We start from the raw sequence: 14,987 nt of genomic DNA, 5'->3' as shown, positions 1-14,987 counted from the left end.
AACTTGGAAATTTCCCGAGAAAGGTTTACTAGGAAAATTGAGCTGAATATTACCATGTGGCAATGATTTGGGTATGGAAGAGTGCCCGAAAAGTTTGAGGGTAATAGGAGGGGTCTATATAACACTTGCTTTGCAACGTGCCAATTTGGTCATAAAATATAAATTGAACCTGGGCTCACATAGATGATTTTACTGAGCTGCAATTTGGAGGAGGATGATAATTTGGGCATATGAAGGAACTGTATACATTTCATGTAATTTAGAGATATAAAAAAGGTACTTCCTTCACAATGCTTCTAGGTGGACAAAAACTTTAAAAATTTGCCGAGAAAGATTTGCTAGGCAAATGGAGCTGAATTTTGTCATGCGGTAATGATTTGGATAGGAAAGAGTGCCCAAAAATTCTGAGGGCAATCAAGAATATATAAATAGCACTTCCTTCATAAAGTGTTGTTGTGAATAGAATAGGAAAATGGATATTGTTGAATTAGTTTTGAACTAGGCAAGGAAGGATTTTTACATATTTGATGAAGATATGCCCCAAAGAATTTATGAAATTTTTTTGGGAATTTTGGGAATGATAGAAATATAGGTTGCTTCACAACCTAGGGCAAAAACTGCCACATGGACATGACACATAGGCAAAACTGATGAGATGGCGTCTAGTCATCACAACCCACCACAATCTACAAGGCTATGACCATCTATATTGGTCATTAATAACTAGAAATAAGGCAGCGGACTAGCACTGTTTGCTTTGTGACCATTTCGTGTAAGGAAATTACGACCTTTCTGACCAAAATGGTCACAATGGTTTAGGGTTTGGAGTCCCCGGAACAGCTTTTGACCAATTGGTCTAAAATGGTCATACATTTATGACCAATTCTTCGAGGGTCACTGACAGAAGGTCATAAGTTGACATATTATTGGCAGAGACTAGACAGCAGTATTAAAAAGAAATATATTTTTCTTCAATCATTTTTCACCTTTCTTCTTTTCTCCCATTCAAAAATATTACTCCCTCCATTCCTAAATACTCCGTATGTAGACTACATAGTGAGATAATTTCTTGAGTATAAGTCTTTTTAGAGATTTCAATATAGACTACATACGGAGCAAAATGAGTGAGTCTTTTGCTCCCTATGTAGTCTATATTGAAATCACTAAAAAGACTTATATTTAGGAACAACTCACAGTGAGATAATTTTTATCTGCAAAGTGTTCAGTAAACTAACCAAAGGCAAATGATGCAGTACCTCTAATCATCAGCTCTTTTTAATGCTTCTAAAACAAGTTTGAGGCGTTCCTACAACTTATCCTTAACTCGTTTCCACCATCGAAATTGAAAATGACTACAAAAATATAAATTATCACGAATTAGTTTGCACCAACCAAATTCATGATTTAGATTTTTCAATACAAATACCAAGGATTTAGATTTTAATACCATGGAAGTAAACCCAAATAGCTACATAATTTGCATGATTATTAGATTATTTAGATTTTTTTCTCAACATTTATTTGCACCTTGTTTGCACTCTCGCTCCTTTGCAAGCCGGACTTCCTACCCATAACAACACATTTGCTTGTTTGCCTGAATTTTTTCCTATGTTGCGTGCGTACCTACGCTAATCATGTAAACATATACAGCTTGTTTTCTACTAAATGTCCAATCAGAACCTACATCGACAATCCTTTCTCTGTAACTGAAGAGCACTATTATTTTCACGCCGGTGGAGGCGATCTTTGATGCGTAGAGGCTGTGGGGCGTGGTGGTTCCGGCGGATGGCGCGGTGATCGATGCCAAGAAGAGCAAGACGGCGCAGGCTCTGCTGCTGGGCGCACTGTCGGAGGACGTCCTGATGGAGGTCGCGAAGAAGATGACGACGAGGGACGTGTGGGACAGTCTCAAGGTTCGTCGGCGTCGGCCCAGGGTATAAAGCCCGTGTGGGGTTCGTCGTAACGCAGTGTGGGTTGAGTTCGAGCTCATGCCGTTGCCGCCGGAACCACCATGTCCAGTCCCCCCTTCCTCCTTTCTTCTTTATCGGTTTGTGCCAGAGAGAGAGAGAGAGAGAGAGAGAGAGAGAGAGAGAGAGAGAGAGAGAGAGAGAGAGAGAGAGAGAGAGAGAGAGAGAGAGAGAGAGAGAGAGAGAGCGCTGGGGGTGAGCTAGGGTTCTAGGAAACCCAAACAACCCGCTCGTGAGTAAAACACAATAAATTGATATACGTTAGTCGTGGGAATGTTCCTATCCATATCTATAATTGGCGGGAACGGAAGAAACAAATCGGGTACATATGGCTGAATCCACTCAGTTATTATTGATACATAAATTGGAGCCCAAGAAATGCATATACTACAATTCCATTTGTTTCCTAAAAAGATTTTCTTGCCAACTTTCCGTATACTACCATATATACACCAGCAATCAAGAATATCCATCTCACCATCTGCACCGGTCTTAATTTCTACGTACGTACGTAGCCATCATCATCAGCTCGATCGCCATGACGAGTTGACGACCGCGTCGTTGCTGTCCGTCACCGCCGGCGTTGGGCGGCTCTCCCGCTCAGCGTCCCGCATCGTTAGCAAGGTGACGAGCGGGTACCACTTGCTCCGCGGCGAGTGCATCACGTCCCCTTCCTTCTCCATCGGCGGGCCTCGGTATTGCGGGATAAATTGGCGCGTCAAGTACTACCCCAACGGCCGCGACAGCTCCACCAACTCCGACTACATCTCCCTCTACCTCCAGCTGTTGAGCCAGCCTCACCTGCAAGTGCAGTACAAGATGAGCATCCTCGACCAGGCCGGCAATGTCGCTTACGGGCTCCCCGCGAAGACCGGCGACTTCGGGTATGGGAGCGGCGCCGGCGGCTGCGGCTGCGAGCACTTCATCCGTAGGGAAGACCTGGAGAGGCGTGAGGACCTGCTCAAGGACGACTGCGTGGTGTTCCGCTGCGACGTTGGCAGCTTCACGATCCTGGATACCTTATGTCTCGCCTACGATGACGACGATGACGAGTATGATTTGAAGCCATGCTCGCCCCGTCGCTCCCATGGCCTTCGTCGCCCGGATGACAATGAATTCATCCAGTGGTGTTTGGCCCAGAAACGCATGGGATGACGCTGCCAATTGATGCATGAATATCTTGTCTGCAGCAATGCATGCAGGACGGCCTACAATATATACTAGTAGCATATTATTTCTCTTTCATCGCATTTTGATGTCCCTTGTGAAAGAAAATACTATGTCATTTTGGATAATAAATTTTGTCTTTCTATATGATTTTCATTGTTTGTTCTCCTGCCAAGATTCATTGGATTGATCAGGACCTGTACTTTCAAGTCACAGTTTCTTTGCTCAAAACCACAAGTCACATGATTCATCGCATCTAACATGATGCAGCATGGGTAGTGAATTTTAACTCCGCAAATTATCTGTAGTACGGGCCGGTTAATTAGCTGGGTACTATCGCTCAGGTTTGTAGTAGATCTATATATAGGAATGACAATCAGTCAAACCACACTCTTAATAAATACAGCAGAAGATTTTGGGCACTTTGCTACTAATTAAGAACACAAAGGAAATTATATTTCAATTGCATAGAGGCAGACGGCATCATATAGTCCTTTTAAAATTATTGAAGAGGAATTCACGTTTTTGTCCCACACTTAGGGCATCTCCAATGCCTAGTCTCCATTCCGTTGGTGCGTCTTGGGTTGTCAGAGGGCGCATGGAGATGTGTCTCCGCTGTGGAATTTGGTCGGTGTTTGTCTATGTTATATCTGCATGGATCTAGTCTTCGTTCGTCTGCCTTCTTATGTCTACAGATTGAATCCTTCTGATCTTCTTCATCGGCCTCGGGTGTTGTTTTGGTGTGTTGATCTTTTGGGGCCTTAGCACGACGACTTTCTGACTGTCTACTATAATAAGGTTTGCCCAACTCCAGTAAGGGAGGGTTGATTTCGACGACACGCTTAAGGCTCACTACAGTGCTTGTAGCCGTCAGGCTAGGTGGTCTACGTATATGAATGTAATTTTTATTACTTATGATGTTCTTTGTACTGCCATAATGTTTGATGAATACATCGAAAGTTTTTCCCAAAAAGAAAAAAATGTCCGCGGATTTATGTCAATCGACATTCGGCCGGGACATCCACCCATGTCTGCAAAATTTCCTCTACTTATCCAACCTCTAATCTTTTTCCAAAGTTTGTAGATCAATAAAAATTTGACTATATATTTAAACCGTTGCAAACAAATGTAACTAATAGCAAAAGCACCAATGTTCTTCAATTGGCTTTATAAGTCCATCGAACCAAAAGCAAATGACCCAGATGTCCACACCAAATGCCTCTATTTTCGGCCTCCCCCTCCTTTTGTGCAAAGCGTGCGTACATGCTATCAGACAAGTCATGAATAAACTTGGCCGCATTGGGATACAAGTAGCAGGCCTTAAGGTACAAGTTCTTTTGCTTCTCACATGCTTTCCTAATCGCAAGCCTCCTCACCTCGATCTCAATCTTCTTCTTTTGGATTTCCATGAAGAAGCTAAAACTCTACGCTCTCCTTTCCTCCTTGATCTCATTGCGCTTGGTACATGTCTCCCCCTTCTTCGCCATGATGTCCTCGAACTTCCCGATCATCTTGGCTGCTACCCCTTCTCGCTTCAAGCCCTCCTCGAACTCAACTGCTTGCATAACCACATTCGTCGTTTGCTTTGGCATTGGTGGCCTTGACAGAATTGGTAATGTTGCCCCACTGGCTTTTTGCATTCAGCTTGTACTAACAATGCATAATCGTGAATGGCTTGCCCTCGGTCTAGTGGTACAAGTACAGTGCGACTGTGTGGCGCGGATAGCAAAGCGAGAGCAATATGATGCAAAATTTACGAGACACATGATGCAACATAGAGTAAATCAATCAAATGACCAACACGATGCAAAACTTACGAGCTCAAGGTGTGACATCCCATTTTGCCAGCGGTTTTCCATTTGTGCATACGCACCGCAATAATTATTGATGCTCTTTTGAATGGTGTATCATTGATGGCTTAGTGACTTTTGATTGTGGCGAGAGAGGGAGAGGCGTAGCCGCGCAGGGGAGAGAGAGTCGCGAGGAAGAGGGGGTTGTTGTGGCGAGGTGGAAGACGTGCGCGAGAGCAGGCGGGTAGAGGCAGACGACGTGCGCATGTATATTACTTAGCAGTTTTCGCAGTTGCATGCAATCTATCTATCACGTGCATGTGCCCATGATTATGCGTGTACAGCCTTGCCGTCATGTGTGGATCAAATTGGACGTGGAGTTAATTGCGGATGGCATGGTGATTCTCGGATCGAACCTATTCCTTTCGTTAGTCGCGATTAAAAGGAAACAACGGGTGGAGTCCATATACAAAACAAATAGAGAGATTTAGACTGAAAATTAAAAGGAAAAACCAGCGTGAATCATGGATGGCTGTTATTAGATGAGACTGAAAACAAACGGAGAGATTTCCGTGGGCAGTTATTTGTAGCAACAAATAATCGTGGGATGGCGCTGTGGCAGCGTGAATCTCGTTCTTTCTATTTTCTCTCGACTGAGTAAAAGGAAAAGAAGGCAGCGCGTAATGTGGGTCTTCATCTATCTCTTCCGCCGTCGCGTGAAGGAGGCGGATGACCGGATGAGCACGATCTGCTTGTGCTTCTTCTTCGGTCCGACCGAGCGGGCCGGGCTTTAACCGGACAGGATCGAAGATTTTTCGGCCCATATTTCGCAGACCGGACCGGGTGTTTTTTCAAGCAGGCCAGGACCGAGCTGGGCGGGACCGAGCGGGCCACGAGCGGGCCAAAAAGCCCGCTCGTGTCGTCCACCCTGAGTGCTGCGTCACCAGAAGGGGTTTGGAGCCACTGCAAGCAGCCCAGTGCGGCTGTACACTGAATATAAGAGAAATGTGCTAAGAAGCTATGAAAATATATTCTCTTATATTCAGTGTACAGCGCATTTCTTCTAGTTCATATGCAAGATCCTCTTATGTACACTGAATATATTCTCTTATTTTCCGTCACTGCGGCTGTACACTGAATATAAGAGAAATATGCTAAGAAGATATAAACCATGTTTTGACGGAGTAAGGACAGCCTTTTCCGTCAAAACATGGTTTATATCTCACTATTTCTTCTAGTTCATATGCAAGATCCTAAAATTGAGTACGGAGTAAGGACATGAATATGATGGCACTTGAATCATGCAAACAAGAAAGTCAAGAGAGAGTAGGCGAGGGATAGAGCATATCCCCAAACGACCATTGTCCTCGTTGTACTTGTCCAATAGAGCTTTAACAACTTCTCGGACAGGGCGACGGGTCTTCATGGCAGCAAAGGCTTCTGCAGAATTTCTCCTTGTGCCATCATGAGATGAAAGTCCATCCATGCACCTAGTTGACATATAGAGCACTGCTAATGACACAACTCATGCTGCGTAGTAATAAGCAACAAAAGGCAAAACAAAACTGAACTACCTACATGCTTAGAAGACTAAGTTCTCAGCGCATTTTTTTCCGTGAAAAGTAAAATCAATCTTTTGTTTCTGGATCCCCAAATAAGTGTGTCTAGCTAAAAACACATTGTTCTAGCTAGCGCCATCTTTATCATGGGAACGTGGGAAGGCTATTTATTAGCTACCCAATTGTACAAATTAAGAGTCGGGTTAAAAATATATCTTCTGAATTTTCAGATCTGCTTACTGTTTCAACTTTTTTACAACAGTAACAGAAAACATCCCTTAACTTTTAGAAGTACCCAAAACATTAATATTAATGTAGCCCCGTTATCTAAGTGAGAACACACACAGAGACAGAAATAGAAATCTAATATAAGGAAATTGATAGGCTTTACAAGTTTTTTCGCCCGACAACATGATACGAGTCAATAGCTTGCTGAGCTTCCTGTAAACTCTGAAATGGTCCACCTCGATCAGGATATATATGAAAAAAAATCCTCCTTATCAACTCTGACAATATATTTAATAAGTAAACCAGTAGGCGTCAAAGAAGAAACGCATGAAGACAACGAGGGAGTAGCGTTGAGCTCCAATTCTTCCAAGATGTCTGTCACCTCACACCTGAAGTGGAACACAAAAAGTTTGATTTCACCTAAGATCAGCAGAAATATGAAATAAAGTGGGACACGAACAAACTTTGCTAGCTAATTCATGCATTGCAAAATAAGTTCACCCGCTCCAATATCCAAGTAGTTGAACCAATTCGAAACCATCAATCGAGCTGAAACCCGTCCATCGATGGATGATGGCAGCTAGCTATGCACTGTTTTATTGGAAACCCGTGTCCATTGATGAATGATGGTTGGTGGCAGCTATGCATGTATCTCATCAACCGAAAAAGGGTTTTCCCGCTTTATATTATAAAGCAACTATCATCACAAACATCTGGACAAACCGATACAACACACATCACCACCGCACACAACCCACACACCCAAGACAAGATACAAAGGTGTCGGAAACCGTCCCTCAATGCCATCGCCTACCAAGCAAACTAAAGATGACGAAGGATAACCACTTGGAGAGGACGGAGACATCAACGAAGAAACGAGGAGGGGTGAGACGGTCCATGACCGAGCAGGGACTCCAAGACAGTGCCTCCTAGAAGGGGACACCTACGGAAAGCCGCCACTATCCGATCCGTAGATCAAGTTTTCACCCGGAGTCACATGAGAGGGGCCGGAGCACCGCCATGGCGCCTTCATGAAGGAAACGATGTCCACGGCCGCCGCCGCCATCGGCCAGTACGGATGTAACGCCAACTTGAGTTTTTTTTTTTTCAATTCATGCCATGCGTGATGGTTTCAGCGGCATTGGCACAAATAGCTCCGATAAAAAGCACATACCTTTGAGCCAGCTGCAAATCATGCGCTGGGGAGGGTCCAGGGTTAGAAGTGGGCGTTTGTTGAGGTGCAGGCAGGCTGATCTTCATCGGTGTATTGCGCTGGGGATGGTCCAGGGTTTGGAGTGGCTGTTTGTTGATCTTCCTCGGGGCGTTTGGAGTCAGAGTCTTCAACGCAGCGCTCTGGTTGGTCGTCGCGGTGGCGGCGTCCAGGCGGCATGGGTGGCGGCGGAGGAGGGGAGGAGCGCTGTGGTCCGGCCGCCATGACGGGGAAGGCACTAGGGCTTGGAGATTTCCTTGGGAGAGGAGGGGAAAGGTGCGGGCTTGGGCCGTGCCTCTGGACTGGACTGGACTATCGTGTTTTCCTTTCGAGTGAAAATAAGCTTCAAGTAGTAGTATTAGTTTTTTGGAAATGGCCAATACTATTTCAAGTAGTAGTATTAGTTAACTTAGCCAATACTATTTCTACACGATTACTGTCTCCTAGTCCAAGCCGGCCACAGAATTACATGTCGTGATTAACTCCAATACTTGATCCTCTACTGCGTGATGATGGTTCTTCTTGCGACTCACAAGGCGAAATCAAAGGTATGGTTCAACAGTTCGATAATCGTTTCACCTCCGAGCCTTGTGATGATCTTGATGTTGTTCTTGATGCTATTCCTCACAAAGTTACACATTAGATGAATGGTTTTCTTTTTTGCGTAAATATAGAATTTCATTAACCAAGGTGGTTCTTTACAATCCTCTTGACAAAGATTGCTAATCTCATCTGGTTCAGTAGAAGCTTTAGTCAACGCAACCAAACGGCCGACCTCATGGAAGAGACTAGGCAATACATTTATACGTCAACACTCCTCATGTGTGGCTTCTTCCGGCCTAAACGTGAATCGAAAGTGGGCTACAATTTAATTGCGCCAGCCGGGTCTTGAACTCAAGACCTCTTGGCTCTAATACCATGTAAAAGTGCATGCTCTAGCTAATGCAACTAAAAGACCGATCTGATGAAAGAGACTAGGCAATAAATTTATACGTCAAACAAGTCGTACGAGTAGATAATCTACCCATTTGAGCAAGTGTGTGAGCTACCTTGTTCTGTCCCCTACCCACATGGGTCACCGGGTCCTCTTATAGATAAAGCATAGACCAAGGTACACGGCTGAACAATATAGTGAGGTGAAAATTCATTTTCATATTTCAACCTCGCATTAATTAAAATATGTGGGAGATGAAATGGACGTGGTACTGAAATTGGTTTGGAAATTCAAATGGACGCGGTCTAGAAATTTCAATTTTAATTTCATATTTTTATCCCACATTATATATATAGTTGCATTTCAATTTCATATTTCGGTCCGCATTATATCTACAGTTCCAGATTCCAAATATTAAAAAAATCAAAAAACAAATTCTGGTTTAACAGATGCGGAAAACACAAAGAAAATTAATGCTACAATTTTCCATGGGAGAGGGATGGATAATGGCAGAGTCATCCATGCACATTACGTCCTTCTCTCTGGCACAAAAGGAGATGGGACCCTCCTCTTATGTGACATTCATTTTCTATACCACGTAAAAGGCAAAGCAAATCCACAAGCATATGAGTCCAAAAAGCAAGGACCTTGAAGCTAATGAAAGGCAGATGTTTACCGGACGAGACTTGCCTGCTCCCTCATCGTGTGCCCATCCGTGCTCCCGTCTACGTGGCTTGATTTGATTGGAACAAAATAAGCTCTGGTCCCACCCTGTTAAAATCAGAGGGGGGGGGGGGGGAGATGATTAGATTGGAAAGAAAAAAGGAAAAAAAAAACAGTTGTAGGATGAAGTGGGAGCACGGATGGGAGCACAGGAAGGGAGCAGGCAAGCCGAATCCGATGTTTACCCGGTACATGCTCCGCTAGAAAAGACTTTGGCTCCTCTTTTAGGTATATATAGGGTTCCCGCAAAAAAAAGGTATATATAGGATACATTACCATTAAGTAGGGCTGCTACATTTTTCACGTACTTTGCAGATTGTTAGTCCATTGCTAAGTGTATTTGGTGGCGTACCTGGCAACACTTGGTAGGTTCCAAGTGTCTTACTTTTGCCGGGTTTATTTTGGGAAGCACTCGCCAAATAAGCAAATACTCCCTCTGTCCAAAAATAAATGACTCGATTTTATACTAAAATTAATACAAAGCTGAGTCACTTACTTTAGGATGGAGGGAGTACTTATTTGACGAGTGCCCGCGGAAAAGAACTCGGCGAGCTGCCACGCACTTGGAGTAAAACATTTTTTCGGTAGTGAAGGTTGAAAAATCCAGTAAGAAAAAAAATCGGACCTCACCCAAGTTTCGAAATTTCAGAGATTTTTTTTGGGGGGGGGGGGATTCCATGTATCGAAATTCACATAATTTAAATGGATTTTGATTGAATTTGAATTTGGGTTGAAATTAGTTTAAAGTTGGCTCAAAATTCCAAGGCTACGTATATTTTGACGCCGACCGAAATCACCGGAATTTCTGATTTTGGTTGAAATTTTGACTCCTATGGTACTAGCTAGCTAGAATCGGAGGAGAGACTCCTTCCTATGCGAGAAAACTTAACGACTTTTTTTTTGACAAAGGAAAACTTAACAACTTAATCTCCCTCGATCGCAGACCAAAAATGCTAAAAGTACGGGGTCTTACATGCCTTTACACGCTCCTTTCTAACCAACTAAACATGCCCCCCCCTCCCCCCCCTGATTTTCAGGTGGGTGAGGCCCCTCCCTCCCCTTAGTCCAATCACAAATTGCCAGCTCAATCTCACCTTGTAAAACTCTGTAAATCTCCGTCGATGTAGCATTGCTGATCGCAGACTTGACCGAGATCGCAACCCTAATAAACCATGGCAACCTGTCGAACTGCCACGACGTAGATTATTCCCAAGACGATACGGATCCAAGAGCGCCCATCCCCAAGACTAGCTGAGAGAACATGAGCGCCTTGATGAGGAATCTGCGCCCCGCGCTGTCCGGGCTACTCCGGCCCAAGCCTGCCGCCCGAAGGACTGTTCCGCCGCCGCCCACCGCCAGGCGCTACTACCACGCGCCGTCAACACGGCGATCTCACAAGGCCCTGAAATCGCCCGGCCGTGACTCTCTCGTCCGTCGACCACCGCCGTCGCCGCAGGCACCAGCGGTCCCACGCCCACGGTACTACTCCTCCAGGCGACCAAGAAGTTCTAACGAGGTGAAAGTCCAGATAGTCATCGCGGGGGTCGTCATCGTCGGCGGTGTGGTGGTCACGATCTGCTACGGCACCTTCGAGACCGTGCCCTACACAAACCGCCGCCACTTCGTCGTCCTCACGCACTCGGGAGAGCTTGAGCTCGGCGAGTCGCAGTTCAACAACGAGAAGAAGGAGCTGGGCGACAAGGTCCTCCCTCCCTCCCACCCCAACTTCGTCCGCGTCAACGCCATCGCCACGGAGGTCATACGCGCCGCAGGCCGCACCCTTGCCACTGGCCAAGGCAACGATAAGCGCCTCCTTGACCAAGAAACATGTGTCGGGGACGCGGCGCCGAGCCCCAAGAAGAAGAAGGCTCGACAGCCGACGACCAAGCATCTCGACGGGTTCAAGTGGGAGGTGATCGTGGTCGACAATAAGCAAGTGAACGCCATGTGCGCACCCGGTGGCAAGATCATAGTCTACACCGGTCTGCTCGACAAGTTCAACACCGACGCTGAGATCGCCGCGGTGCTAGGGCACGAGGTATGTATGTACCGTGCTAGCTAGATTATATTGGGTGGTTATTTGTACCGTCTCCTAGCAGCCGGCCGGACGGTGGATTCCCTTGTAATTTGGCATCTTGTATAATTTTGCTTGTAGGTTGCGCACGCCATTGCAAGGCACGCTGCAGAGAAGCTCACCAAGCACATGTGGATTTTCATGCTCACGGTTTTCCTGCTCATCTTTATCGATTCGCCGGACCTTATTGATAAGCTGACCGAATACCTCCTCAGCCTGCCTTTCTCACGAAAGTATATACTCGGTTTCACATCATATATATCGTTCATGCTGATTTACAACTATTTTTCCCTGTAAAAGTTATTCTCCATGCATGATAAATACATGTCGCCTATATATCCTATGTAGGATGGAGATAGAGGCGGATCACATTGGAATCATGCTGCTCGCTTCCGCTGGTTTTGATCCACGCATTGCTCCTAAGGTCTACGAGAAGCTCGGAAAGGTCGGTGGGAATTCATCACCGTTGAAAGAGTACATGTCTACTCATCCTTGCAGCAAGAAAAGAACGCAGCTTCTATTGGATGCCAAGGTCATGGACAAGGCCATGGCGTTATATACAGAAGCAAGAGCCAGAAAAGATGAAATTGATCAATGATTATTCGTCATCTTTTTTATCAACACACATTCGAGACATTTGCCTCCGTGCACCCCCTTTAAAAACTTGTAAAGGATTTTTTTGTCCAAACATTTATATTATCTTAAAATAATAATTGAGATTATATGAGCAGTTAGGCCTTATCCCTACACATGATCACCGTATAGGCACATATATACGGGAGGGATTAGTATATAGAATCCGGGCATTGGGTGCAAAAAATAGAAAAAGGAACATGGAACATTGGATTGGAGTTGGAGATGAGTGGCCCAGATCCAGGTGGAGATATCACAGGCGACATGAGGCTAGTGGGGAGTAACATATACTAATATCATGCATATGATACTACCTTTATAGTGCATAGTATCATAAAATAGTATCATAGTTGACCATATTTATTGTCATGCATGACACAAAGTAGCATAACATTTAACATGATACGGTATCTATTTATGTTACTCTAACCCTCTCTTTCTTATTTAATTGTGTGCCACATAAGTATGTTTGCTAGTCCCAAGTGCATGTTACCGGTTATGTTACTCCCACTATGGCCAGCCTGATGTACATTTTATGAAAAAAACCTGACAATGGCATAGAACTTGACTTTTACAGTAACCACCTCACCTTTCTCGTATCCCATCATTTTGTCATTAATAAATAAGAGTATTTTTCAAATCCTGACAGCGTTGATGCCTCCTCTGTTCTATCCCATCACTAATTATACAAGAAAACTGAACACATCGGTCAACAAAAAGTATCTCAATATCTATCACAGATATTGTGTGCTGAGAAAATCGAGCCATCCCCTTCAGTTACATCTCAAACTAGACCATCCTGGGCACAAATATTTGAGTACATGTCAAGCTAGACCATCCCAGGCACAAATATATGGGTACATGTCAAGCTAGACCATCCCATGCACACACATATGGGTAAAAATTTGAGTACATGTCAAACTGAGCCATCTCTTGTACACATATTTGAGTACATGTCAAACAGGGACATCCCATGCACACAATCTGAGTACTTGTCAATATGGAGCATCCTGGGCATACACAAGAGACACACATACATATCCAGTGATACATTGCATGATAGGATCATTTCTAGTACATGACCAACAAGACTGGAAATGGACTGAAATGATCACCATTGAACAACCATTGCTATAAAAAAATCTACCTCCGGTTATAGTGCTTCTTGCTCATCGAGCTTCATGTGCTGAAAAGATCACACAAAACAAATACGATTCAGTTTGAGCACAAGACCATGTTAGTGTTGTACATCTATACTTAAACATTTACTCGTGAACTAATCAAATGAATATCCATAAACAATACATTTCGTTAGCAGGAACAAACCTCTAAATTGAACATAGTCATTTGAACACTTCACATAGCATCATCACTCCACTAACAATAAGAATTGATCAGATGAAACTTTTGTCGTGTGTATTTTTCTTAGAGCATGTCCATACATCATGGACACCACTCACAAATGCTACATTTGCGTGTGAAGAAAACATTAAAGGTTGCATGCATAGTTTTAAAGCCTTTTTGACAGGGTGCCGCTAAATGATCTTATGTACAAATAGCCTGCTATAGCCCGCTAAGCTGATTTTGAGGTCCACCGCTATTTGGCATGTCAAATAGGGAAACCCTCGGCCTTGGCGAAGGGCCATGTGGTGTAGCCGCTGTGTCCAGCAACTTCAGAAACAACGTCAGGAGGCCGCTAACCCTTCAGTGTGTCGTGAGGTTGCGGTAGAGAGGATGGGGGTGTGCTTCAACTGCCTAAGGAGGGAGGGTAAGTTGAAGAAAACAAATTACATTTTCTAGCGGAGCATGTATGTACAGGGAAAGCATCCATCGTTCAACACTTTTTAGGGATCTTTGCATGTATATGAGATTTTTTTCATCTTGTCAGGAAAGAGAAAGAGAGAGCGCAGAGAAGGATGGTGCATGCATGTTTTATATCCTTTGTCTCCCATACAAAAGCCAACCCTTTTATTTCACAGTGAGTGACGTTGTAAATCACTCATATCTTCTAAACCAAAATTCCATCTCCAATTTTTTTATATTTGAATCCGTGGCGACGAGATCATTAAAACAACATAAAATGTTGATAAATTTTGAAGTTGTTTAGTTTTCGCCATTTCAGTTTCACATTGATAGTCGTGAGGTGAAAATTAATTTTCACATTTCAGTCTGGCATTAATTAAAATATGTGGGAGATGAAATGGATGTGCAACTGAAATTGGTTTGGAAATTGAAATGGACACAGTCCGGAAATTTCAATTCCAATTCCATATTTCATTACCACATTATATATACAGTGGCATTTCAATTGCATGTTTCGGCCTCACATTAATTGAAACGGATGCAGTACATGAAAGTGGACTGGAAATTGAAATGGATGCGGTCTAGAAATTTCAATTTCAATTTCACGTTTCAGTCTCACATTATATATACCAATTGCATTTCAATCCCTCTGCTGGTACTAGATAGGCATGCAGGCGGACGGTGTCCGCGAGTCCGCGGGCGTCCATGAGATGGAAATTAAGCCTAGCACGCTTATTAATCCATCTAACTGCATCCCTAGTACTCTCTCCATTCCTATATATTTATCTTTCTATCGATTTCAACAAGTGATTACATACGGAGCAAAATGAGTAAATCTACACTCTAAAATATGTCTATATACATTCGTACGTGGTAATTCATTTGAAATCTCTAAAAAA

The 14,987-nt window shown here is 43.9% G+C and overlaps 1 protein-coding gene and 1 long non-coding RNA gene across 2 annotated transcripts; one reads left to right on the top strand and one right to left on the bottom strand.

The window, feature by feature from the left end:
- Nucleotides 1–6,831: 6,831 nt before the first annotated feature.
- On the bottom strand, nt 6,832–8,223 carry LOC123131388 (uncharacterized). Its single transcript, XR_006464165.1, has 2 exons — nt 7,886–8,223; nt 6,832–7,100 (listed from the first exon to the last, which is right to left on the bottom strand). It is a non-coding gene; the product is annotated as an uncharacterized lncRNA (long non-coding RNA).
- Nucleotides 8,224–10,662: 2,439 nt separating this feature from the next.
- On the top strand, nt 10,663–12,382 carry LOC123131387 (mitochondrial metalloendopeptidase OMA1-like). Its single transcript, XM_044551076.1, has 3 exons — nt 10,663–11,616; nt 11,734–11,885; nt 12,001–12,382. Exons 1-3 carry the CDS (start codon nt 10,840–10,842, stop codon nt 12,248–12,250), a joined length of 1,179 nt encoding a protein of 392 aa, XP_044407011.1. The 5' UTR covers nt 10,663–10,839; the 3' UTR covers nt 12,251–12,382.
- Nucleotides 12,383–14,987: the final 2,605 nt, after the last annotated feature.

This window comes from Triticum aestivum, chromosome 6A, assembly GCF_018294505.1.
Source record: "Triticum aestivum cultivar Chinese Spring chromosome 6A, IWGSC CS RefSeq v2.1, whole genome shotgun sequence".
Classification (NCBI taxonomy): Eukaryota; Viridiplantae; Streptophyta; class Magnoliopsida; order Poales; family Poaceae; genus Triticum; species Triticum aestivum.
This window is presented reverse-complemented; position numbering and strand designations above follow the sequence as displayed.

What these genes read in the sequence shown, in the direction of transcription:
- LOC123131387 (XM_044551076.1), top strand. Translation starts at nt 10,840, where the DNA reads ATGAGCGCCTTGATGAGGAATCTGCGCCCCGCGCTGTCCGGGCTACTC. An exon ending in CCGCGGTGCTAGGGCACGAG is followed by an intron (nt 11,617 to 11,733) that starts GTATGTATGTAC and finishes TTTTGCTTGTAG; the next exon opens with GTTGCGCACGCCATTGCAAG. An exon ending in AGCCTGCCTTTCTCACGAAA is followed by an intron (nt 11,886 to 12,000) that starts GTATATACTCGG and finishes TATCCTATGTAG; the next exon opens with GATGGAGATAGAGGCGGATC.